Source organism: Anguilla rostrata, chromosome 3, assembly GCF_018555375.3.
Source record: "Anguilla rostrata isolate EN2019 chromosome 3, ASM1855537v3, whole genome shotgun sequence".
Taxonomy (NCBI): domain Eukaryota; kingdom Metazoa; phylum Chordata; class Actinopteri; order Anguilliformes; family Anguillidae; genus Anguilla; species Anguilla rostrata.
This window is the reverse complement of record NC_057935.1, coordinates 44,580,385-44,598,339: the sequence shown is the minus strand read 5'-3', so window position 1 is coordinate 44,598,339 and position 17,955 is coordinate 44,580,385. Positions and strand designations below refer to the sequence as shown.

Genomic DNA, 17,955 nt, shown 5'->3' with positions numbered 1-17,955 from the left:
CTTTTCAGTTACATTACTAACTTAATTGAGTCGGATACAATTAAAACCAAAGAACACGCGCTCCAATGTTACATCCATACGACCTGTTTAGTATTATTGTAACAGTGGTGGGGAATAATTGTAACAGTAAACTAAATTTAAAAAGCATGTGCACTTTTTTAAAAAAATCGTTTAATCGTTACGTGAGACCAGCCTCATCCTCAGATCATGAAGTATGGGGCTTTAGTCATGAAAAAAGATTGTGGCACAACCAACTTCGTAACTTACAGTGAACTTACCATGAGTTGCAGTAGTGGCGAAATCAATGAAGAAAGTTATTTCTGTTAGTTTCTTAACACCCAGGTAAGCTTTTACAAAGCTAATAGCGTACCATTCACACCAATCTGGAGTGTGCTTATTATAATTGCCTGTGACCACTGTTTCTTTTCCGTTAATCATGTCAAGCGATACACAAGACACATGTTTGTGGAACAGAAGGCGTCATATGTGCAGTGCATGATGAAACTACTCTTAAAAGGCTTAGTAAGTCTGACCCAATGTTGTTTGACTGATTTACGTTGCTGTAACAATTCGTAAAACTAAGTTATTCAGTAGGTAAGTAAATAAATAAATCCTAGAGCTAAAATGTGGAAATATAAAATCTATGTCGATTTAAGAGTTCATGCCAGATAGGGTAAGGGTGACTTTGAAGTTCTCTCTGCTCGGCGTCTTTCACAGATGCAATCTTTTTTGCAATTGTGGGTCTGTTGACCTGCGATTTCCTCTGCGAAGAGGGGCGGGCAATTCCTGTAGCTCGATTTCAACAGCTTTCGTGCAAATGCGAGGCACAGGCGGGAGCGTCTGCCAGACAGTGAGGATAGCTTGGGGGTTTCATAGCGTATCCGAGTAGGAAGTCTTGCAGCCGCGTTTCTGTATTTCTTATCCATCCTTGCGGACTACCCAGCGGTGAGGGAACTGTCCCCGACAGGTGCGGAGTATTCCAATGCGAGACGTATATAGCCGTTGTAAATTGAAACCATGCCAGAGTTGTGAATACCACACTTTTACGCAATGCAAACAAATTCCGGTTTGCCAGTGATCATATAATCAACCTGTTTGTCCCATTTGAGGTTGCTTTGGATAGTAACCCCTAGGATTCTGATTGCTACAGGTTTGTAGGGGAACCGGGTATGGACAGGATTGGGGGAAGGTAGAAAGAGAGAAAAGTAGCTGTTAAAAGTTTATCTTAAAATACGACATTAGCTATATTCTACCACCAGGTGGCGAACTCGAATTGCAGTGTGATATGTGTAGCCCTTGAAGTCTACCTGAATCAGGTTCGTTCTGATCTCATTGGGCGGGACGGATTTCTTTCTCTCTTTTTCTCAGGAGGAGCTTCAACTCTTTTAACTCACATAAATTGTGCGATAAACCCCTGGGATTCCACGAACGGATTTGTCCGTGTAGCCTACATCATGTTGTAGGCTACATTTTGCCAAATAATAATTTTCTGCGTTGAAAATGACTTTACAAACTGTAAATTGAGATTTTTCTTTAACACAAGATTGGGAGGATTTATTTCATCTACAGTCCTTGAGGATCTCTTCTCCGCTTGCATTACGCTGGAAATAGGCTACGTATTAGCCTACACTACCACGCGTACACATTGCTGCAGGTAATGCGTTTCCCTTTCCCTCTTATCTTTTTTTACAGTCTGGGTTGCAAAATGGTAGTCGCAAATACTGACCTTATAGTGACAGATACATTTGTAACAATTCTGTTTGTGCGTTCTATTGATGAAGGGCGCCAGTGGGATAATTGGTTTACGTACGTAGTCTACTGTAACTACTAAAGAAATGTTACTTGTTGGATTGTCTGCCTGTTTTAGAGTCTGTACTGATTTCGTTTGTGCTTGTATCTGGTTTCGCGTTGTCACCTATGACTCTGAGCAAAATAGTTGGAACTTGTCATTCTGTGGCTGTAAAATAGGGCCCGGTGTGTGCCTCAATTTGGACCCAACGCCTGTAATCATTTTTCCTCGCTGTATATCCTGAGCTCAATCTCGGGGAAAGTCCTGTTTGGAGACTGAGGAGCCGGAACATGCATGTTCTTGTAGCTCCTCTGATGTCTCTTTGGCTTTGAACTCCTGCTGAAGGTGAATATCAATCTTTTTTTTCTTTTTTTCCCCATTTTTTTAATCTCCACGACCTGCAAGTTTCAAGGTTGTTTTCTTTTATGTATAAAGTAGATATAGAGAAAAGTAGCTGTAAAAAGGTCACCTTCAAAGATTATTTGGTCTAGCAGCCTTGATCCAAGCATGGGTGCAGTAGCCAAGAGTAGATTTATGAATAATTAATGGAACTGCAAAAAACATCACATAACTACTTTCTCCTGCTACTACCACCAATAGTAATAATAACCATATTTGTAATAACAATAACAACAATAATGTGTGAAAAAGATCATCAAAAGATGACCTAGCATACATCAGACTGCAAACAGGCTATGCTGTTTTTTGTTTGTTCATTTTTATCATTTTGAGTTGATAACATATGCCTTAAATATTACATTCAAAAGGCCAAAAGCGGTTTGTTTTTCTGCGTGGGTTTGATCCTTTCTTGGTTTTGTGTCTTTATTTATACCTAATTGCAATTTCAATATCACATATTATGCGTTGTGTCATGTTTAGGTGTTGCGGATGGCTCATGCCAAATGATAATGGTTACTACAACATTATGAAGAATCAGGCATTCAAATATTAGTTTCCTTGCGCATGTGTTTTTTTGTGTTTAAAGCTCGGAAGGCTCTGTTAACAAGTGAGATTTCACGAGAATGGAAAGCTTCATTTAACAAGAATGGAGGGCTTCGGTGTACAGGACTGGAACAGCTCCTACCTCTTTGTGTTTTCTTGAATTGCCATTTTATCGTTGCAACAAGGATGCAGCCATAAATGTAACGTGGCCAAACGATTCTCCAATTTTTGCTACGTCTGAGGGAAAATGTTAAATAAATAGAGCAATGTGAATCAGAATACGAGTACCGAGTACGAGCAGGCAAGCTGCTATTTGACATTATTCACTTGGACATTATACATTCTGTACACTTTGTAACAGTACAGTACAAAACTATAGCATCAACTTGCCAGCATAAACAAGAAAATGAAACAGATATGTTGTATGCAAAATGTAGCTGTAACATAGACAATAGAGAGCTCTTTATAATCACAAAATTATTGGCATGCTTAATACAGATGAGCAAAAAGGACTATACAATAATTGTACTAAACTATATTGCCATTTTCAAAGTGGAATATATTTGACATTATTAATGATTTGATGGAATCAATCAAAATTACACAATTTTCAAATGTATATAACATAAAAATCTAAATTTATTTCCAAAAAAAATTAAGTTATTTGTATCTGAGACCATTTATCCAGAAATAATATTTCCAGACACTTGATATATTTTGATTTGCATATAGACTGTCCTCTTCAATTGAAACCACAGATTGTTAGTGGGGTTCAGGTGCAGTGACTGAGGTGGTCCTTGAATAATTCTGTGGTCAATTTACCACTTCGTGGATTTTAATGTGTATTTGGGGTCATTGTCCTTCTGGACAGTTCGCTTTAAATTTTCAGGTGAAAATGTCTTGCCACTTTGGTGGAGTAAATGATGCTGTTGTTCAGTCTAGGCTTGCGAGTGCCTTTGGAGTCTGTTATTGGAATTTGTCAACATGAGGACCAGAGTTGTGCCAACAAAAGTCAAGGAAGGCATTATGAGGTTGAGAAATAAGAAGACATAGACAAAACCTTAGGCTTACCAAAAATCAACTGTATGGAACATGAATGAGAAGAAAGAGAGTACTGGTGAGCTCAGTAATCACAAACGGCCTGGTAGGCCAAAGAAGACCTCTACACTTGATAAGTCAGAAATTATCACCATAATGAAGAAAAATCCCAAAAGACCTGTCCAACGGATCAGAAACACTATTCGGGAGGTAGGCGTGGATGTGTCTGTGACTACTGTCCGCAGAAGACTTCAGGAACAGAACAGAACACTGCAACCACTAGTCAGCCGGAAAAACAGGATGGCCAGGTTACATTTTGCTAAGCAGTACCTAAAGGAGCCTGCAGAGTTTTAGAAAAAGGTCTTGTGGACAAATGAGACCAAGATTTACTTGTATCAGAATGATGGCAAGAGCAAAGTATTCACTGATGATGTAACTGCTGATAGCAGCAGCCAAATGAATTGTGAAAGGTAGCAAAGCACTTTATCTTCTCAAGTTCAAGCAAATACCTCTGAACTCATTGGACAGTGCTTCATCCTACAGCTAGTCAATGATCCCAAACATACTACTAAAGCAGCAAAGAAGTTTTCCAAAGCCAAAAAAAAATAATAATAATTCTTGCTGGCTAAATTATTCACCCAATCTGAATCAAATTGAGCAGGTGTTTCATATGAAGAGAAAACAAAAAGAAAAAGTACTGACCAGTAAAGTGTTATTAGCTGGAAAATGTAGCTAGCTTGCCAGTTAATATTAGATAATGTTAGCTAATGTGAAATACATTCCTTCTGGTTAGGGAGGACATCTTCCGCAAGTGTCATTTTTGCAATATAAAAGATAGGATATGTGAAACTGCATCCTCCCTGCTACATTTTTCCATTGCTCTAGAGGGTGATGTTGAGATTTTAACATATATTAGGGATATTAAGCAATAGGGATTTTGTGTATCTTAGGTGCTTACAAATCGATATCGAATTGATTTGTTAGATTTTTATTTTTATAGAATTCTTTTTATAGGTTTTTTCCCCATTCAAATTCTTTAGGAGGACAGTCCTCTGTGTCCTCTATGGACAGATATCCTGTGATGTCTAGAATATTTGAGGTTTACAAACTGATTTTGTGTTTCCATGAAGATTCCCTTTCTCATAGTTCTCTCTCTCCTTTTCCTTTGCTCTCACTGGGAAGTGAAATAATAAAGTGCCGCTCAAAGGATAGAAGGACCAGAGGGGACATAGGTGTTTAAAGAGTTAGCCAGCTGGAGCTGAATCTGTCAGACTGTGAGACGCGTGATAATCACAGGAATCCAAGCCCCATAGGGCGTTTGGCTTAAGCCAGCCGCTAGGCAGAGGGAGTCCTAGTGTCAGGTTCCTAATGTCGTGAAGTATTCAATGAGAAATAAAATGTCTCTCAAGTCATAAGGAGAGGAGGTCACAAAGATGGTTCTCAGATTTTGAGACTGGTGCTTTCAGGACTGAAAATCAAGAAAGCAGTTTCTCCAAAGATCCATGAAAACCCAGAATGGACAGGTGCTGCACTGTACATGCAACACATTTGATGTTTTTCTTATTTCTTTTCATTTTTGAAAGCTGTTTTTCTTTTGTGCATTTTCATTCCCCTCATGTGGTGGTGATCCAGGACACTTTTTGATCTATTACTGAAGGACCTGTCCATTTCACGTATTATCTTAGTTCAACTAGATTTAAAAGTAGCTGTGTTACAGCAGAGCTGTGTACACTAGAAGTAAAAAATGAAATGACAGCAATACTCCACAAAATGAATTAAACTGTCTGCATTGTTGAAGTTGACCTTCTAACAGAACCATGCAACACTTTCCAGAACCAGGGTTGCAGACCGATGTGATAGGAGCAGAAAAAGAACGTGAGAATCAAAAAGAAATAATGAAGAAACACTCTAGCAAGAAGCCAGATTTGTCACCTTTAGTTGAAAAAAAACACAAAGTAAGCCTGCCTCTTACATGGAGCCATCCAGGCTAACCACAGCTAGTCTGAAGAAACAAACTGGACTCATTGATGAAAGGTGAACTTTCTAATGAAAGCTCAACATCTAGTTCTTCAACCTTGATCGGAGTGGCAAACAGATTACAAAATTGAGCCGGGGTTTCAAGGTGGGGAGAGGCACCAAGAGACTCCTTTTCATGTGTGCTTAGGGTTTGTTTTTACTGTCTTTTGAAAATAAAAGTTGAAGCTGAAATCTGTAATTATAGTGATCTAAAAGATTAAGAGTTTCTGAGCCTCTGTGCAAACCAGGGACAGACAGACTGCACACCTCCATAGGCACGTTCCGACAGCCCAGGCGTCTGATGCCGAGCGATAGAGATTTAGCATTAATGATTTGAGCCCCTGGTGTCTCAGATATAATTAAGAACATTCACATGTGCATTTAACCATGACTAAGGCTAATATCAGTCAACTTTGAACAGCAGCAAAACAAAAAGGTAATGAAGTGTGTTTACGGATACTAAGGATCATCTATGTTTTAATTGTCTAAATTTGTATTAAATGCTGAATCTGTGTGTGTGTATGTTTGTGTGTGTATCTGTGCTGAGGCAGCAAGAAAACTGATTAACCACAGTTTCCACTGACAAAATGTTTCACCAATGTCTTAGTTTTTATTATGCCTCCGTGACGGCACAGCCTTGGCCGGAGGCATTATGTTTTCGGGTTGACCGTCCATCCGTCCATCCCGTCCGTCCGTCCCATTCTCGTGAACGCGATATCTCAGGAACGCCTTGAGGGAATTTCTTCAAATTTGGCACAAACATCCACTTGGACTCAAGGATGAACTGATCAGATATTGGTGGTCAAAGGTCAAAGCTGGCCTTCCTTAACAGCTTGTTGAGACTGCTGACCTCCAAGCCTTGATACCACCACCCCAGCACATCACTGTGAAAAACCAGAGCACTGGCTACTGGTTGGTGGAGGCATACAACAGCAAGGCGGTATTTCTAGTTTGACATGCATTTAATACAGTACTTCTTGGTCTTGATGTTGGCTCACTATTATAATAACAGTGGGGCAGTAAATTCACATCAACACTGTATTCAGATTTTATGTGTTGGCCACATAGTTTGCTTAAGTGTCAGGGATCCAATACATCCACTTTAGATTTTGGTGCTCTGGCATTCCCCTGATAAGTCTCCATTTTATATGATCAGATTATGTTTTGTTTGATTACATGAACTGGATTTCAGATGTAAGTGGAGAGAGAGGATTTAAAACAAGCTAAATTCTATCTACCTGATTTTCTTCCATATCACAACCATATCAAATATCCTTTGTTAGTTTTGTAGAATTCACAAATACCACCCCTATGCCTTCTGTGCCATTCTGACATTTATGATGTCACTGCATATTTATGGATGAAAAGGAATCTGCTAAAGCTTACTTTGCTTACTATGTTTCAGGGGATTAATAGTCATATGTGTCATATATGCCCTTTCTCAAAATGGAGGTTATGTTCTCACCTAGGAGACTTGAGTGTGGGGAGAGACAAGCTTGGATTCCTAGCCGTCCCTGCCAGTAATCTCCACTGTTGCTCTTTGAAAACCCCGAAAGCCCAAAAGAAGAAAAGATTGTCTAGGGCTTCTAAGTGACTCTTTTCTGGAGACAGTCTGCAGGCATGCTGGGTAATGCATGTGCCTGCAGGTGCTGGAACTCCAGTTCATCCTGACACTCTGAAACAGCAGTTTCACCAAATCTTCACCCGAAGGGAAGATTATGAAGAAGACTCAGCCCAGGAGGAAGATTCTTTTGAGAAGCACTCATTCCAATTCGAACCATACTAATGTGTGAAAAAAAACTTGTTCAGATTTATGCGCAAGAGGTTTGGCTCATTCTTGCTCAAAATGCCATTCTCGCCTGTGTCTTTGAAAGCAATCAGCCAAATCAAATTATGCTGATTATTTTAGATTTTTCTTGCAGATTTGATGTCTGTATGAATATAATCAGCTGTATCCTTTGTGTTTTCAGATTTTTGGTTATTTACTTTATTTTTATGTGAATATGTGTATTTTAGCATATAAAGAAAGAAATGTTGACAGGGCAGAAGAACTGTCCTTTTTAACGAGAAGGTTGTTGCTGCAGGTAAACAGGATTTTGCAAATCTATGACTAAGTCCTATGCTTTAATTTTTACTGTAGGGCAGAAGTGTAGAGTGTATAATAATAAATATTTTTATGGGTGGCTTTTTCAAAATTAAATTGTAAGCAAATATGAACAGATAGTAATTTTAATTATGTGCATAAACTTTGCGTGCCTCTACTTTTTATACAGTTCCACCATAATGCTTTACAGAACAATCTGTTCATTGCAGAGGTAAATTCTCTTACTCTTAAATAATAGAGACAAAAACTGTTTTGAGTCAACCAAGGGTCAGAAAAGGAAGTATTGTGCCAACACCAAATCACTTTTGTCGTCCAGAAGGTGTGTGTGCGTGTGAGTGTGCATGCTTGTGTGTGTGTGTATGTGTGTGTGTGTGTGTGTGTGTGTGTTTCTCATGTATATGTTTAGAGAACATGGTTTGTTTATATGTGTTGTGGCACATAATTTATAAAACCCTCTAAGATTTGATTAGCTGCCATGTCTGGACCCTGAAAGTGATAACACCAAGTAGTTGGGATGGCACTGGTTGTTATACCAGTGTATGTATATGTTGTGTGTATATATATATATATATATATATATATATATATATATATATATATATATATATGAAGATACTAGATATGTAACCTAGATATGTAAACGTGGCAAACACACTTTGCAGTATTACTGACGGTAACAGGCTGTGAGTTGCACATGCACATTCACACTTGAACTGACAGTACATGTCAACACCCTAACGGTATTCCCACAGTCACCTTGAGAGTGAGACAGAAAGGCCAGATGTGCCCTCAGACACGGTCCTGTCAGCAGAGGGGAGGATATCTGGAGGGCTGTTTTTCTTTTTATCTTCCGGTCTAAGACACATTACTTAGACAGGTGGGTGAATGGTTTATCTCCAGGGTTCCTAACAAGGGCTGATCAGTTTCAGGATATTATGCCTTCATACATTTTACTATTTTGTTAATTAGCTCAATCATTTACTTGCACTTTTAGGGGGTTTCTAAAAGTCACAGATTGGATCAAACTATTTCTATTACATTTTTTATCAATTTACACTGATTTGCCCATCTTGAGTCCAGCTGGCTTGTTTAATCTATGTAATATTTCAGAGAATGGACCCAAGTAACTGTTCTTTTAAGCACTAGCTAAATTGCTAGCCATGCCGTGCTAGATAGAGACAGCAGTCCATTCAATTAACTCAGATATCACCTCACAGGACCGCGAAGCACTCATTCATTCAGAATCACAACACCCACATTGTAAAATAAATAGAGTATTTCTAGGTATATCACAGAAACTATCCATAAAGTTCTTTATTGTACTGTACATCCAAGACCCCTAACTGAACAGAGCAGAATAGCCAGTGATCAGAGAACAGTTAATAATATCTCTTGCCTAATCCTCCAATATAAGAGTAGATATTTGCAGCGTTGTTAATGACAAGTATAATGATTCCGTGTGCATTTACCTTAGATTACGCAGTCGTTAAGGGATTAATAACTCGGGGAAGGGAGTCTGCGGTCGAGTTTCAAAGGAGGCAAGTTCTGACATGGGCGCCGTAGGCAGGATGCCAGGACTGGGCTCGCTCCTCTCTGCGTACTGAGGTGCATTCCAGCCTCAAAGAGACAGTCAGTCTTGGAGCATTTGGGAAGGGCAGGGGAGCTCGACGTTGATGAATCCCGGGGGGATGTTTGTATTGTGATAATGTCTGTCAGGCTTTGGAATAGGCAATATAGCGCAGTCCGTAGGTATTTGGGCCGTGACACAGTTTTTATTGTTTTGGCTCTGCACTCCAGTACGTTGCATTTGAAATGAAAAAATGAACATGATGCTAAAGTGCAGTATGTCAGCTTTAATTTCAGGGTATTTATATCAAATACATCATATTTAGTACTTGGTTGCATATCGTGCCTTACTAAAAGGATTGCCCAATATGGATGTAAATAACCTTCGAATTAAAGCTGACAGTCTGCACTTTAACCTTACATGCACTGTTGCATTTCACATCCAATTTGCTGGCATACAAAGCCAAAACCTCAAAAATTGTGTCTGTCCAAATGCGTAAGGACTGTCCTGTACATATGCATGCTATACATATATGTATTTCGCATGTATTTTTTCATACTTAGAATGCTAAACCAAACAGGGGAATTCATGTTATGTACGTATTCATTATAGAGATATGAAGGGTCTTTTTTTGGTTAAACCTGGCTAGCAGTAGTGCAGCTCATAATTCATTCTACCTTGACAGGGGAAAGTGTGAGATAGAGACTTTATTTTGATAGCGCAGTAACAAATGAAATAGGTCTGGTAATTCCTCTCGGGGGCACAGAACTGCGCTGGGGCTCGGATCACAGAGAGGTTATTAATGTAGCCGCCTTTCGAAAGAGGATTGCTCAGAACAGAGCAGGCAATGCTGCGCGATGGTACAGATTCAGCAGCGAAAAGCCTGGCAGCTTGCCACTGGACTGCCGGCGCGCGCTCGTGTACGTTGTTCGTACGTGCTCGCCGGCGACTGTGCACGTCGAAGTAAAATGGCGGTTTACTTATTTAGCCATTTGCTTGGATGCATTGAAGGAACAATATCATCTGCTGTTGTATTTGGGGATATGTTGGTCCCTCTCATCAATGACTGATACCTGCCGTTTTTGTGACCCTTTCATAAGAAAGACACAGCCAGAGCTAAGACTAGCATTTTAGGACCTAATGATCATGCACGCATGAATGGCCAGCCTGTGGACCTTACCCAACATCCCCAGAGCTGCGGACAGCTGATGTACAGAGAACCGAGACATAGCTGTAATTATTGTTTTCAGCTAAATTTCTCATGGAGTCTCCTTGACAGATAATTGCCGCTGATGCAGGAATCAACAGGCTCGGAAGGGGGTTACTGGCTTATTATGCCGTCGCTCTTCTGCGCGGTTTAACCGCGCGCAGCGTCTGTTCATTCCGCCTCCATTCACAGCTTCCAGCTCGGTTCAGCAACGGGCAAACGCCTTCCGCTAAAAGACAGAGGCAGCGCACTCTACTTTGAAGCGCATCCATGAATTAAGAGATTCTTTTTGATAGAATTTCTTTCCTCCCCTGCGGTTCCCTAGGGGGAGCAGCTCACAGCCAAACTTTGTGCGGGGGCGTGTAGGCGTCTCCGTAGCCCACATCAGTGCGGCTCTGCTCCTCAAAGTGCCTCCAGCGCTCCCCTCTGACGGCTGCTATCCACCAAAGGAGCTTTGTGCTCAACTGATTGCATTTATTCTTCAAAGAAACTTGAGAGCATTCATCCGCTTGTCAAGTCTCAGATGAAGAACTGCATCTTTCCATCTGTTCTACCTGTGGCTATTAAGCTACGTATGCATGGATCACGGTAAAGGGTAGACGGCAGAACAGAACTTTTCGGACAGTACCGAGAAAAAGCGTCAGGGCGGCACAACGGCAAATAAAACATACGTTGCTATGGTGATGTTGTTGTTTGGTGATTGTCCTCAGGTTAATATGGGCCATTTTCAAGAAGGGTAGCAAAAGGATGATTGTGCTTGGTATAGCTCTTTATGAAAAAAGGCAACAAAATAAATGTATCATTTTTCATATCTGTGTTGCGTTGTTGTGTTGTGTTGCACCACTTTCAGTTTGGAATTCCATTGAATATAACAGCAAAAAGTTCAATTGTTTTTCACTTCAATGGCAAGTGCCATCATCCAATGAGTTTGGATGCATTTGCTTGAAATTGAGCAAATAAGATCCATCTATACACTTTTGAATTTATTCTGCTGCTGCTGTCAGCAGTTACATCATCAATAAAACAAATGAGCCAGTACCTGTGGAAGCCATACATGGCCAAACCATGACACCTACACCACCATGTTTCACAGTTGAGGGAAGGCGCTTTGAATCTTGGGCAGTTCCTTTTGACCTCCACACTTTGCTCTTGCCGTCACTCTGATACAAGTGAATCTTGAGATCTCATCTGTCCTCAAGACCTTTTTTAGAGCTATGTGTTGACAAATAACAATAACGAACTCCAAAAGCCTGTAATTGAGACTAGATACTGAAAGCTCATACCTGCATTAAGGCAAGACACCTGTAAATGTCCCAAATATTATGGTGCCCGGAAATGGGGGAGCTGTGTATAATATATATATATATATATAATTTTGTAAATTAATGCAATGTTGTGTATGAATATAAAATAATAAATTACCATGTTGTGAGTGATCTTTAGTGTGACGAGACACTTGCCAAAAAGAACTGCTAGGTGCTGAAACTCCTCCCACTGCCACAGTGTGGCTCTCTCTGTGACTGCTGCCCTTTTGATCTCAGCACTGGATACTGTGGATCCCCAGGCAGTGGAGATGCCACCCACAGTGCTGTGCACGCACACACACACACACACACACATACCAAACACACACACACACACACACACACACACACACATACCAAATACAACACACACACACACACACACACATACAACAATACACACACACACACACACAACCAAATACACACACACACACACACACACACACACAGACACACACACACGTGCACACTAACACACAAATACACACACGCACACACACCAAACACACAAATACACACGTGCATGCGCACACACACCACACATACACACACAGACCAAACCTCAAAGTGAATAATCCTTGTGGTAGTAGTCAGCAAATATTCCTCTAACTCTCTACAACCCTGTTGTATTAAAGGAGCTTTTGTAACAACTAATTAGTTATTTGCTTGGATGCATTTATTTTCAACTGTCGTTAGAAGTATTGAAATTATAACAACCACATGCTGTGGTTTTGGTTTAGACATTACGAAATAAGGATTTATGTAAGGAGTATGCTCTTATATATTCATTAACAATTCCTTTGTACAAGCATGAGTATATATAATTCACATCAGGTCATGCAGAATTTTTGAAATACTTGTCTGACTTCCTGTGATTTTTGTGATTTCTGTTTTTCCCATTAAAAGTTGAATTCCTTGACTCCCCAAACACTGAAGGGTACTTCCCTTAAAATGAACATCATAAACCGCTTTTATAGTGCCCATAAACAAACCCCATCAAACCCTGAGTAAATTGGGTTTGTTCCATGAAGATGCATTTTTACACATCTGTTTTCATTCTGCATTGGAAGACAGTAGACTCATCTGTCCTCACTACAAATGATAGGTCAGTCCGCCACTGGCTAGATATTTATCCAACCCATTCAGGTATGGTTCTGTGGATTTTGGGAACAATCGTAGCAAAAATGGAAACAACAAAACGGCAAGTATGGATTTAGATTAACGCAATCTGACTTGCTGAACTCACCTGAACATCCTTCAGTTAACTGACAGCATTCTTTACACTTTAATATTTTGTTATTATATCTGGGCTTGATCAAATAAAATGAGTTTCCTGTAGGTACAAATTGAAGGAGTGGGTAGAGTCAGGTCTGAAGGCCTTTCAAATACTGCTAAAGTGATTGCTGTCATAAACATAATTACTTCTACCACTGACAGGTCTTGTGATCACCTCTATGTATTTATCATTTTGTCTTGCTGTCTTCTTGAGAAAACGATAAGTGAAAAATTGATGTTTTCAATGGTGTCTATGTGCATTAGTGTGCCCTTTCAGAAATAGAATATAGTGGAATATATAGCAAGTTATGCGATTTTTGGAAAATATTATGATAAATATATTTCGCAGCAGTTTAACTTGCAACATCTGAATAATTTGTAAATTTGTGAAGTGCCATTACAGAAATTGAATTTTTGAAAATATAATTATAAATATATTTCTCAAATTTGTAATTATAATGCTTTATCTGAAAGTGGCAATAATTTTTGCATTCATGAAGTGGTAATATATTTTAAGTATATTTTCAGAATTTATCATTTGACATATACCAGGTGGTGCCATTTCAGGAATTGAAATTCTTTGGTTTTGTATTTGTTATTTTGTATGAAAAAAAGGCATAAGTACAAAAGTACTCATTTATTTTGTTGTGATTGCAGAAGCATTTTTGCCCTCCCAGGTAAGAGGAAGGAAGACATTTTTGTTACATGCATGTGACCACTTGTGCAATATGGCAGTCCTTGCCAAACAATTTAATTCTGATCCAGATATGTGATGGAATTGCAGTAGTTGTCGAGACAAGTTTGAACTAATACAGTAATTAAGATTTATGTGGCACGTGTACGTCTATACATGGCATCTAAACTGAGGGGTATATAAGAAGATACTTACCTGTTGCTCACTTTACTTTATTTACATATTTAGAGAAAATGAGACTTATGAATGGTCACATGCAGAGTGTAATTATGCATAAACTTGTTTTGTATGCTGCATTGCTTTGTGTTAATTAGCACCAGTACTAACCATTTTTACAACAGTGTGTTTCATAAAAATTATTATTTCTGTGTACTGAAATAAAATGTAGAGATTTTTAAAAACATTTTGTCTTATGTGCAGAATGGTGAATTCTGAAAAACCAAACAAACTGGTGAGCTGCACTCCAACATCCCTAAATTAAAAATCTATAGTCATGCAACACTTTGCTCTCTGAAAGACAGTAATAGTGAACCTCCATTGTTCGAGGTTGCATATCATGTTTTTATTTAGCAAGTTTAACAATTAATTTATTGTGACATATACACGCACACACGGAATCACGCACACACACACACACACACACATACTTGTGCAACCACACACAGATTTAAATCTTATTACAGTTGGAGGAGCTGACAGACATAATTCCCAATCAGGCTACAGACGGAAATTTCTGGGAGACTGACGGGGATACTTCTGTCCCAGAATGCTGAAACCAGCAGACGGCGGCCTGTCATTCTCCTGGCGGAGGGTCAGAATGTTTTCCCCCCCGCCGTCTGTGAGGCATGATGGGAGCGTGCCCGTACACGCACTCCGGCTGCTAAGAGCAACAGCGAGCAATCATCCAGAATTCACATGCTCACCATTCCCTCGCTGTTTTCCCGCATTCCCAGGGGGAAAGGCGTCAGGACGATGAGCCAGGGGAGAGAACACAGACATTCCTGCTTCGTCTCCTTTTTGTTGGTGAGTTTTCCACCCTACCATGTTCACAGGGACATGGACGCTCACATCTGGGGGAGCGGTTGGCTTTCTTTAATGTTCAACAACATCAAAGACTTTACTGATAGCAAAATGTGTGGCTTTAGTATGCCTTCAATACCATCCTCTCCTTTTCAACCGTTGGCAAAGTTTCCAAAGGTTAATTTTCACTTTGTGCTCCCGTAATTACACCCTTCTGATTTGTTCTGCATGAACCTTAGCATTATGTTAAGTCAGCTGTATATCAATTGCTATCTTTCTTTTCAAAATAGTAACCACATTAGTTGCCTTTACAGATGTTGATTTTGCCTGCATTTCCCTTTCTAATCTCATTTCTAATCTCCAGTAACAGGCTGCTAAATGTAAAATGGCACATTTTCTTGTTCTTGGTTGTCTTTCAAATTATAGTGTTTTTCCTCCCTAGTAGATATATGTAAGATCATGGTGCAGTCGTATCTTGGCAGGCCCAAAGGGTTATGGAGGGTCACAGATTCTATTAGTTTTTATTATTGCTCAGCACTTATTTGATCAATTAAAGCATGTTGATTAACGGTTAACTCACTTGCTTTCATGGGTCTGGATTCATTGCCAATTTTAAGGTGAGAAAGTAGAAACTGGCAGAGACCCCGCAGCTCTTCAGGACCAAGGCTGTAGACCCCCCGGTTTGTGACACGCTGTCATGTGTTGAGAGGAGTCTGTTCTATGAGACTCCACCCCATGTGGGAATCTTGCAGCGATTCCCATATGTCAGACCCCCCACAGTGAGAAGGGGTGAACCAGAACCTTCAGCTGGTCCCGTTTAAGTATAACTTTGCTGACTCACTCCCCCTCACTTCTCCCCCAAAACCAACAGACAGTGAATCAATCTCCAGGCCATCTGTAAATGACTCAGATGTAGACAACCTTCCAATGAGAAATAGTGTTGCTGTATTTTTTCCTTTTTCTTTTCCGTGTCATCATTTTCCAATTAAGCCACTAATTTAGAGGACCAGCAGCCGCACTTATCAGCAGTTTTTTTATTAGCTTGTTTTTCCCCAGGCAGCAGGTTCTGCAAAAGATAGCAACAGCAGTGATTATTAACATCAACTATAGTAAGTAACCATGAATATGGCTGGGTGTTTTTCGTGGAAGTCGTCAGTGAATGGATTCCTTGAGTTTTGCCATTTTTGGCAGTTCCATGACTTGTGAATTAATTACCTATATCACTGATATGGGATTATGTTCATAAATAATAAAACTGCAGTTTTTTTGGACATGCTGTTTTTTTGGATGTTTTACTCACTCACCCAAACATGTGGGGTCACCAGCTGTTAAAATATAACTAACTTAATAAAACTCCCTGCCTCACAGGCACAAGATCTTGTGTGACTGCCCCATTCGTGCCCCGCCCAGCGGCGGCCCTGTCTGTAGTGTTGAAACGGATCCCTGCCTTCTCTCTCTCACTTCCTGTCTTGCTGTCGTAGGTGAGCACCCTGCCTCTGCTGCAGGCAGAGCACTCCAGCTGTGGGGAGAATGAGTTTTATAACCAGACCAGCGGCAGCTGCCAGGCCTGTCCCCGGTGCCAGCCGGGCCAGGAGCCCTACATGGTGAGAGAGCCTGACTGTGGAGCTCGCCGCTGCCCAAATCCTACACCGTTCCACTGGAGCAGTATCCAAAACACCCTCAGCATCCACAGACACTTACCCCATGTGCGGTAGCGGAAAACAGGAAAGTTTAATTACAACTGGCTGCGGAAACACAAGTAGTTTCTTGTTTAACAGACACAAGTTATATTCTCTTTTACGTCGTTAAATTGTTCATTTACATTAAATCAGGGAAAAGCATTGGCCCCTGCCAGGTTGGTTCAGGCACGCTATCGTTACAACAGCATCTCTGAACTCCAGCCAGGTGGTATTGTCCATTCAATTTCACAAATACAAAACCCACCGAGATATAACATCATCAAAGCTATACTCACCAAGCCAGTGCATACTTTTATGCATTCTCATAAAGCTAGCCACACAATAAAATGCTTGGTGTTAATTTAACCCTAATAGTGTGTGCAGGACTACAAGAGGGATGTAATTTACTCACAATTTAATTCATATTTAATATTTTACATTTTATGAATACTATGTCATAAAACTTGTTACTGGTGTGGTGTCCTATATAAAGTCAGATTTTTTGCTTTTAGCTATTACGAATGCTTCTAACATGTATTCCTGCTTATTGCTGTGGAAAAGCCTGTTGTACACATAACAAAATGAACTCTGATGAAGCACTTTTAATTCGAATAGAGTACATTTGCTCCCCCTTGGACTCAAACAAACTGATGATTTGACACTGAGAATTTGCTGTGTAAAGTGTAATGAATAAGGAGTTGAGGGAACAGTGAGTGTGTTATTTGTTGAAATGAAATGACAGCCTACAGTCTTTAATCCTGTTTTCGTAGACCACCCACATAGCACTTACCTACTTTGCATAATTCGAAACAATATGCTGTATCTATTTACAAAGATTACTCAAAATACGGCAACTTTGTGATCCACATTAGCTTAGCTGATGGTATTATAAACATATGGCAAACTTTTTGCCACGGGACCAGAATAATATTTTAGATTTTTTCCCCCTCTTAATTTCTATTTAATTGGATTTCATTTATTTCATTTTATTAAATAAAGTTTGGCTTAATGCATGGTGAATAAAATAAATATTATTAATAAATATTAATTTATCTTTAAATTATGCCAAAGTGTGGTTTAATCTTGCATGTGACAATAATACAGAATCATTTTATTTATACGCTGCTTTTCTTACCTTGTGTTCAACATTCTTTTCATAATAAAAAATGCAGCACACCTTATGGAAGCATGAAAGCTCTTGAGCATAATACTCAATAGAATGTGTACAAAATCAGCAATATCTCAATAGGTGACTGGTCAATGGACTACAAAGTGAAACCGAGAGCATGAACGATACTCCAGTGGATTGGCCACATG

The 17,955-nt window shown here is 39.7% G+C and overlaps 1 protein-coding gene across 5 annotated transcripts in view; it reads left to right on the top strand.

Annotated features, from left to right (window-relative positions):
- The first annotated feature begins 443 nt into the window (after window positions 1-443).
- The window catches only part of LOC135250970 (tumor necrosis factor receptor superfamily member EDAR-like), a 34,200-nt gene continuing 16,688 nt past the window's right edge, over window positions 444-17,955 (top strand). For 2 of the 5 annotated variants that reach the window (XM_064327868.1, XM_064327863.1), the window contains exons 1-3: window positions 1,399-1,654; window positions 14,893-14,962; window positions 16,441-16,563. In XM_064327868.1, coding sequence (XP_064183938.1) covers window positions 14,912-14,962; window positions 16,441-16,563 — 174 coding nt within the window. In that variant the 5' untranslated portion in view covers window positions 1,399-1,654; window positions 14,893-14,911. Of the gene's footprint in view, window positions 595-832; window positions 968-1,398; window positions 1,655-14,892; window positions 14,963-16,440; window positions 16,564-17,955 lie in introns of those variants that run through there. The other 3 variants (XM_064327867.1, XM_064327866.1, XM_064327864.1) reach the window with 3 other exon arrangements.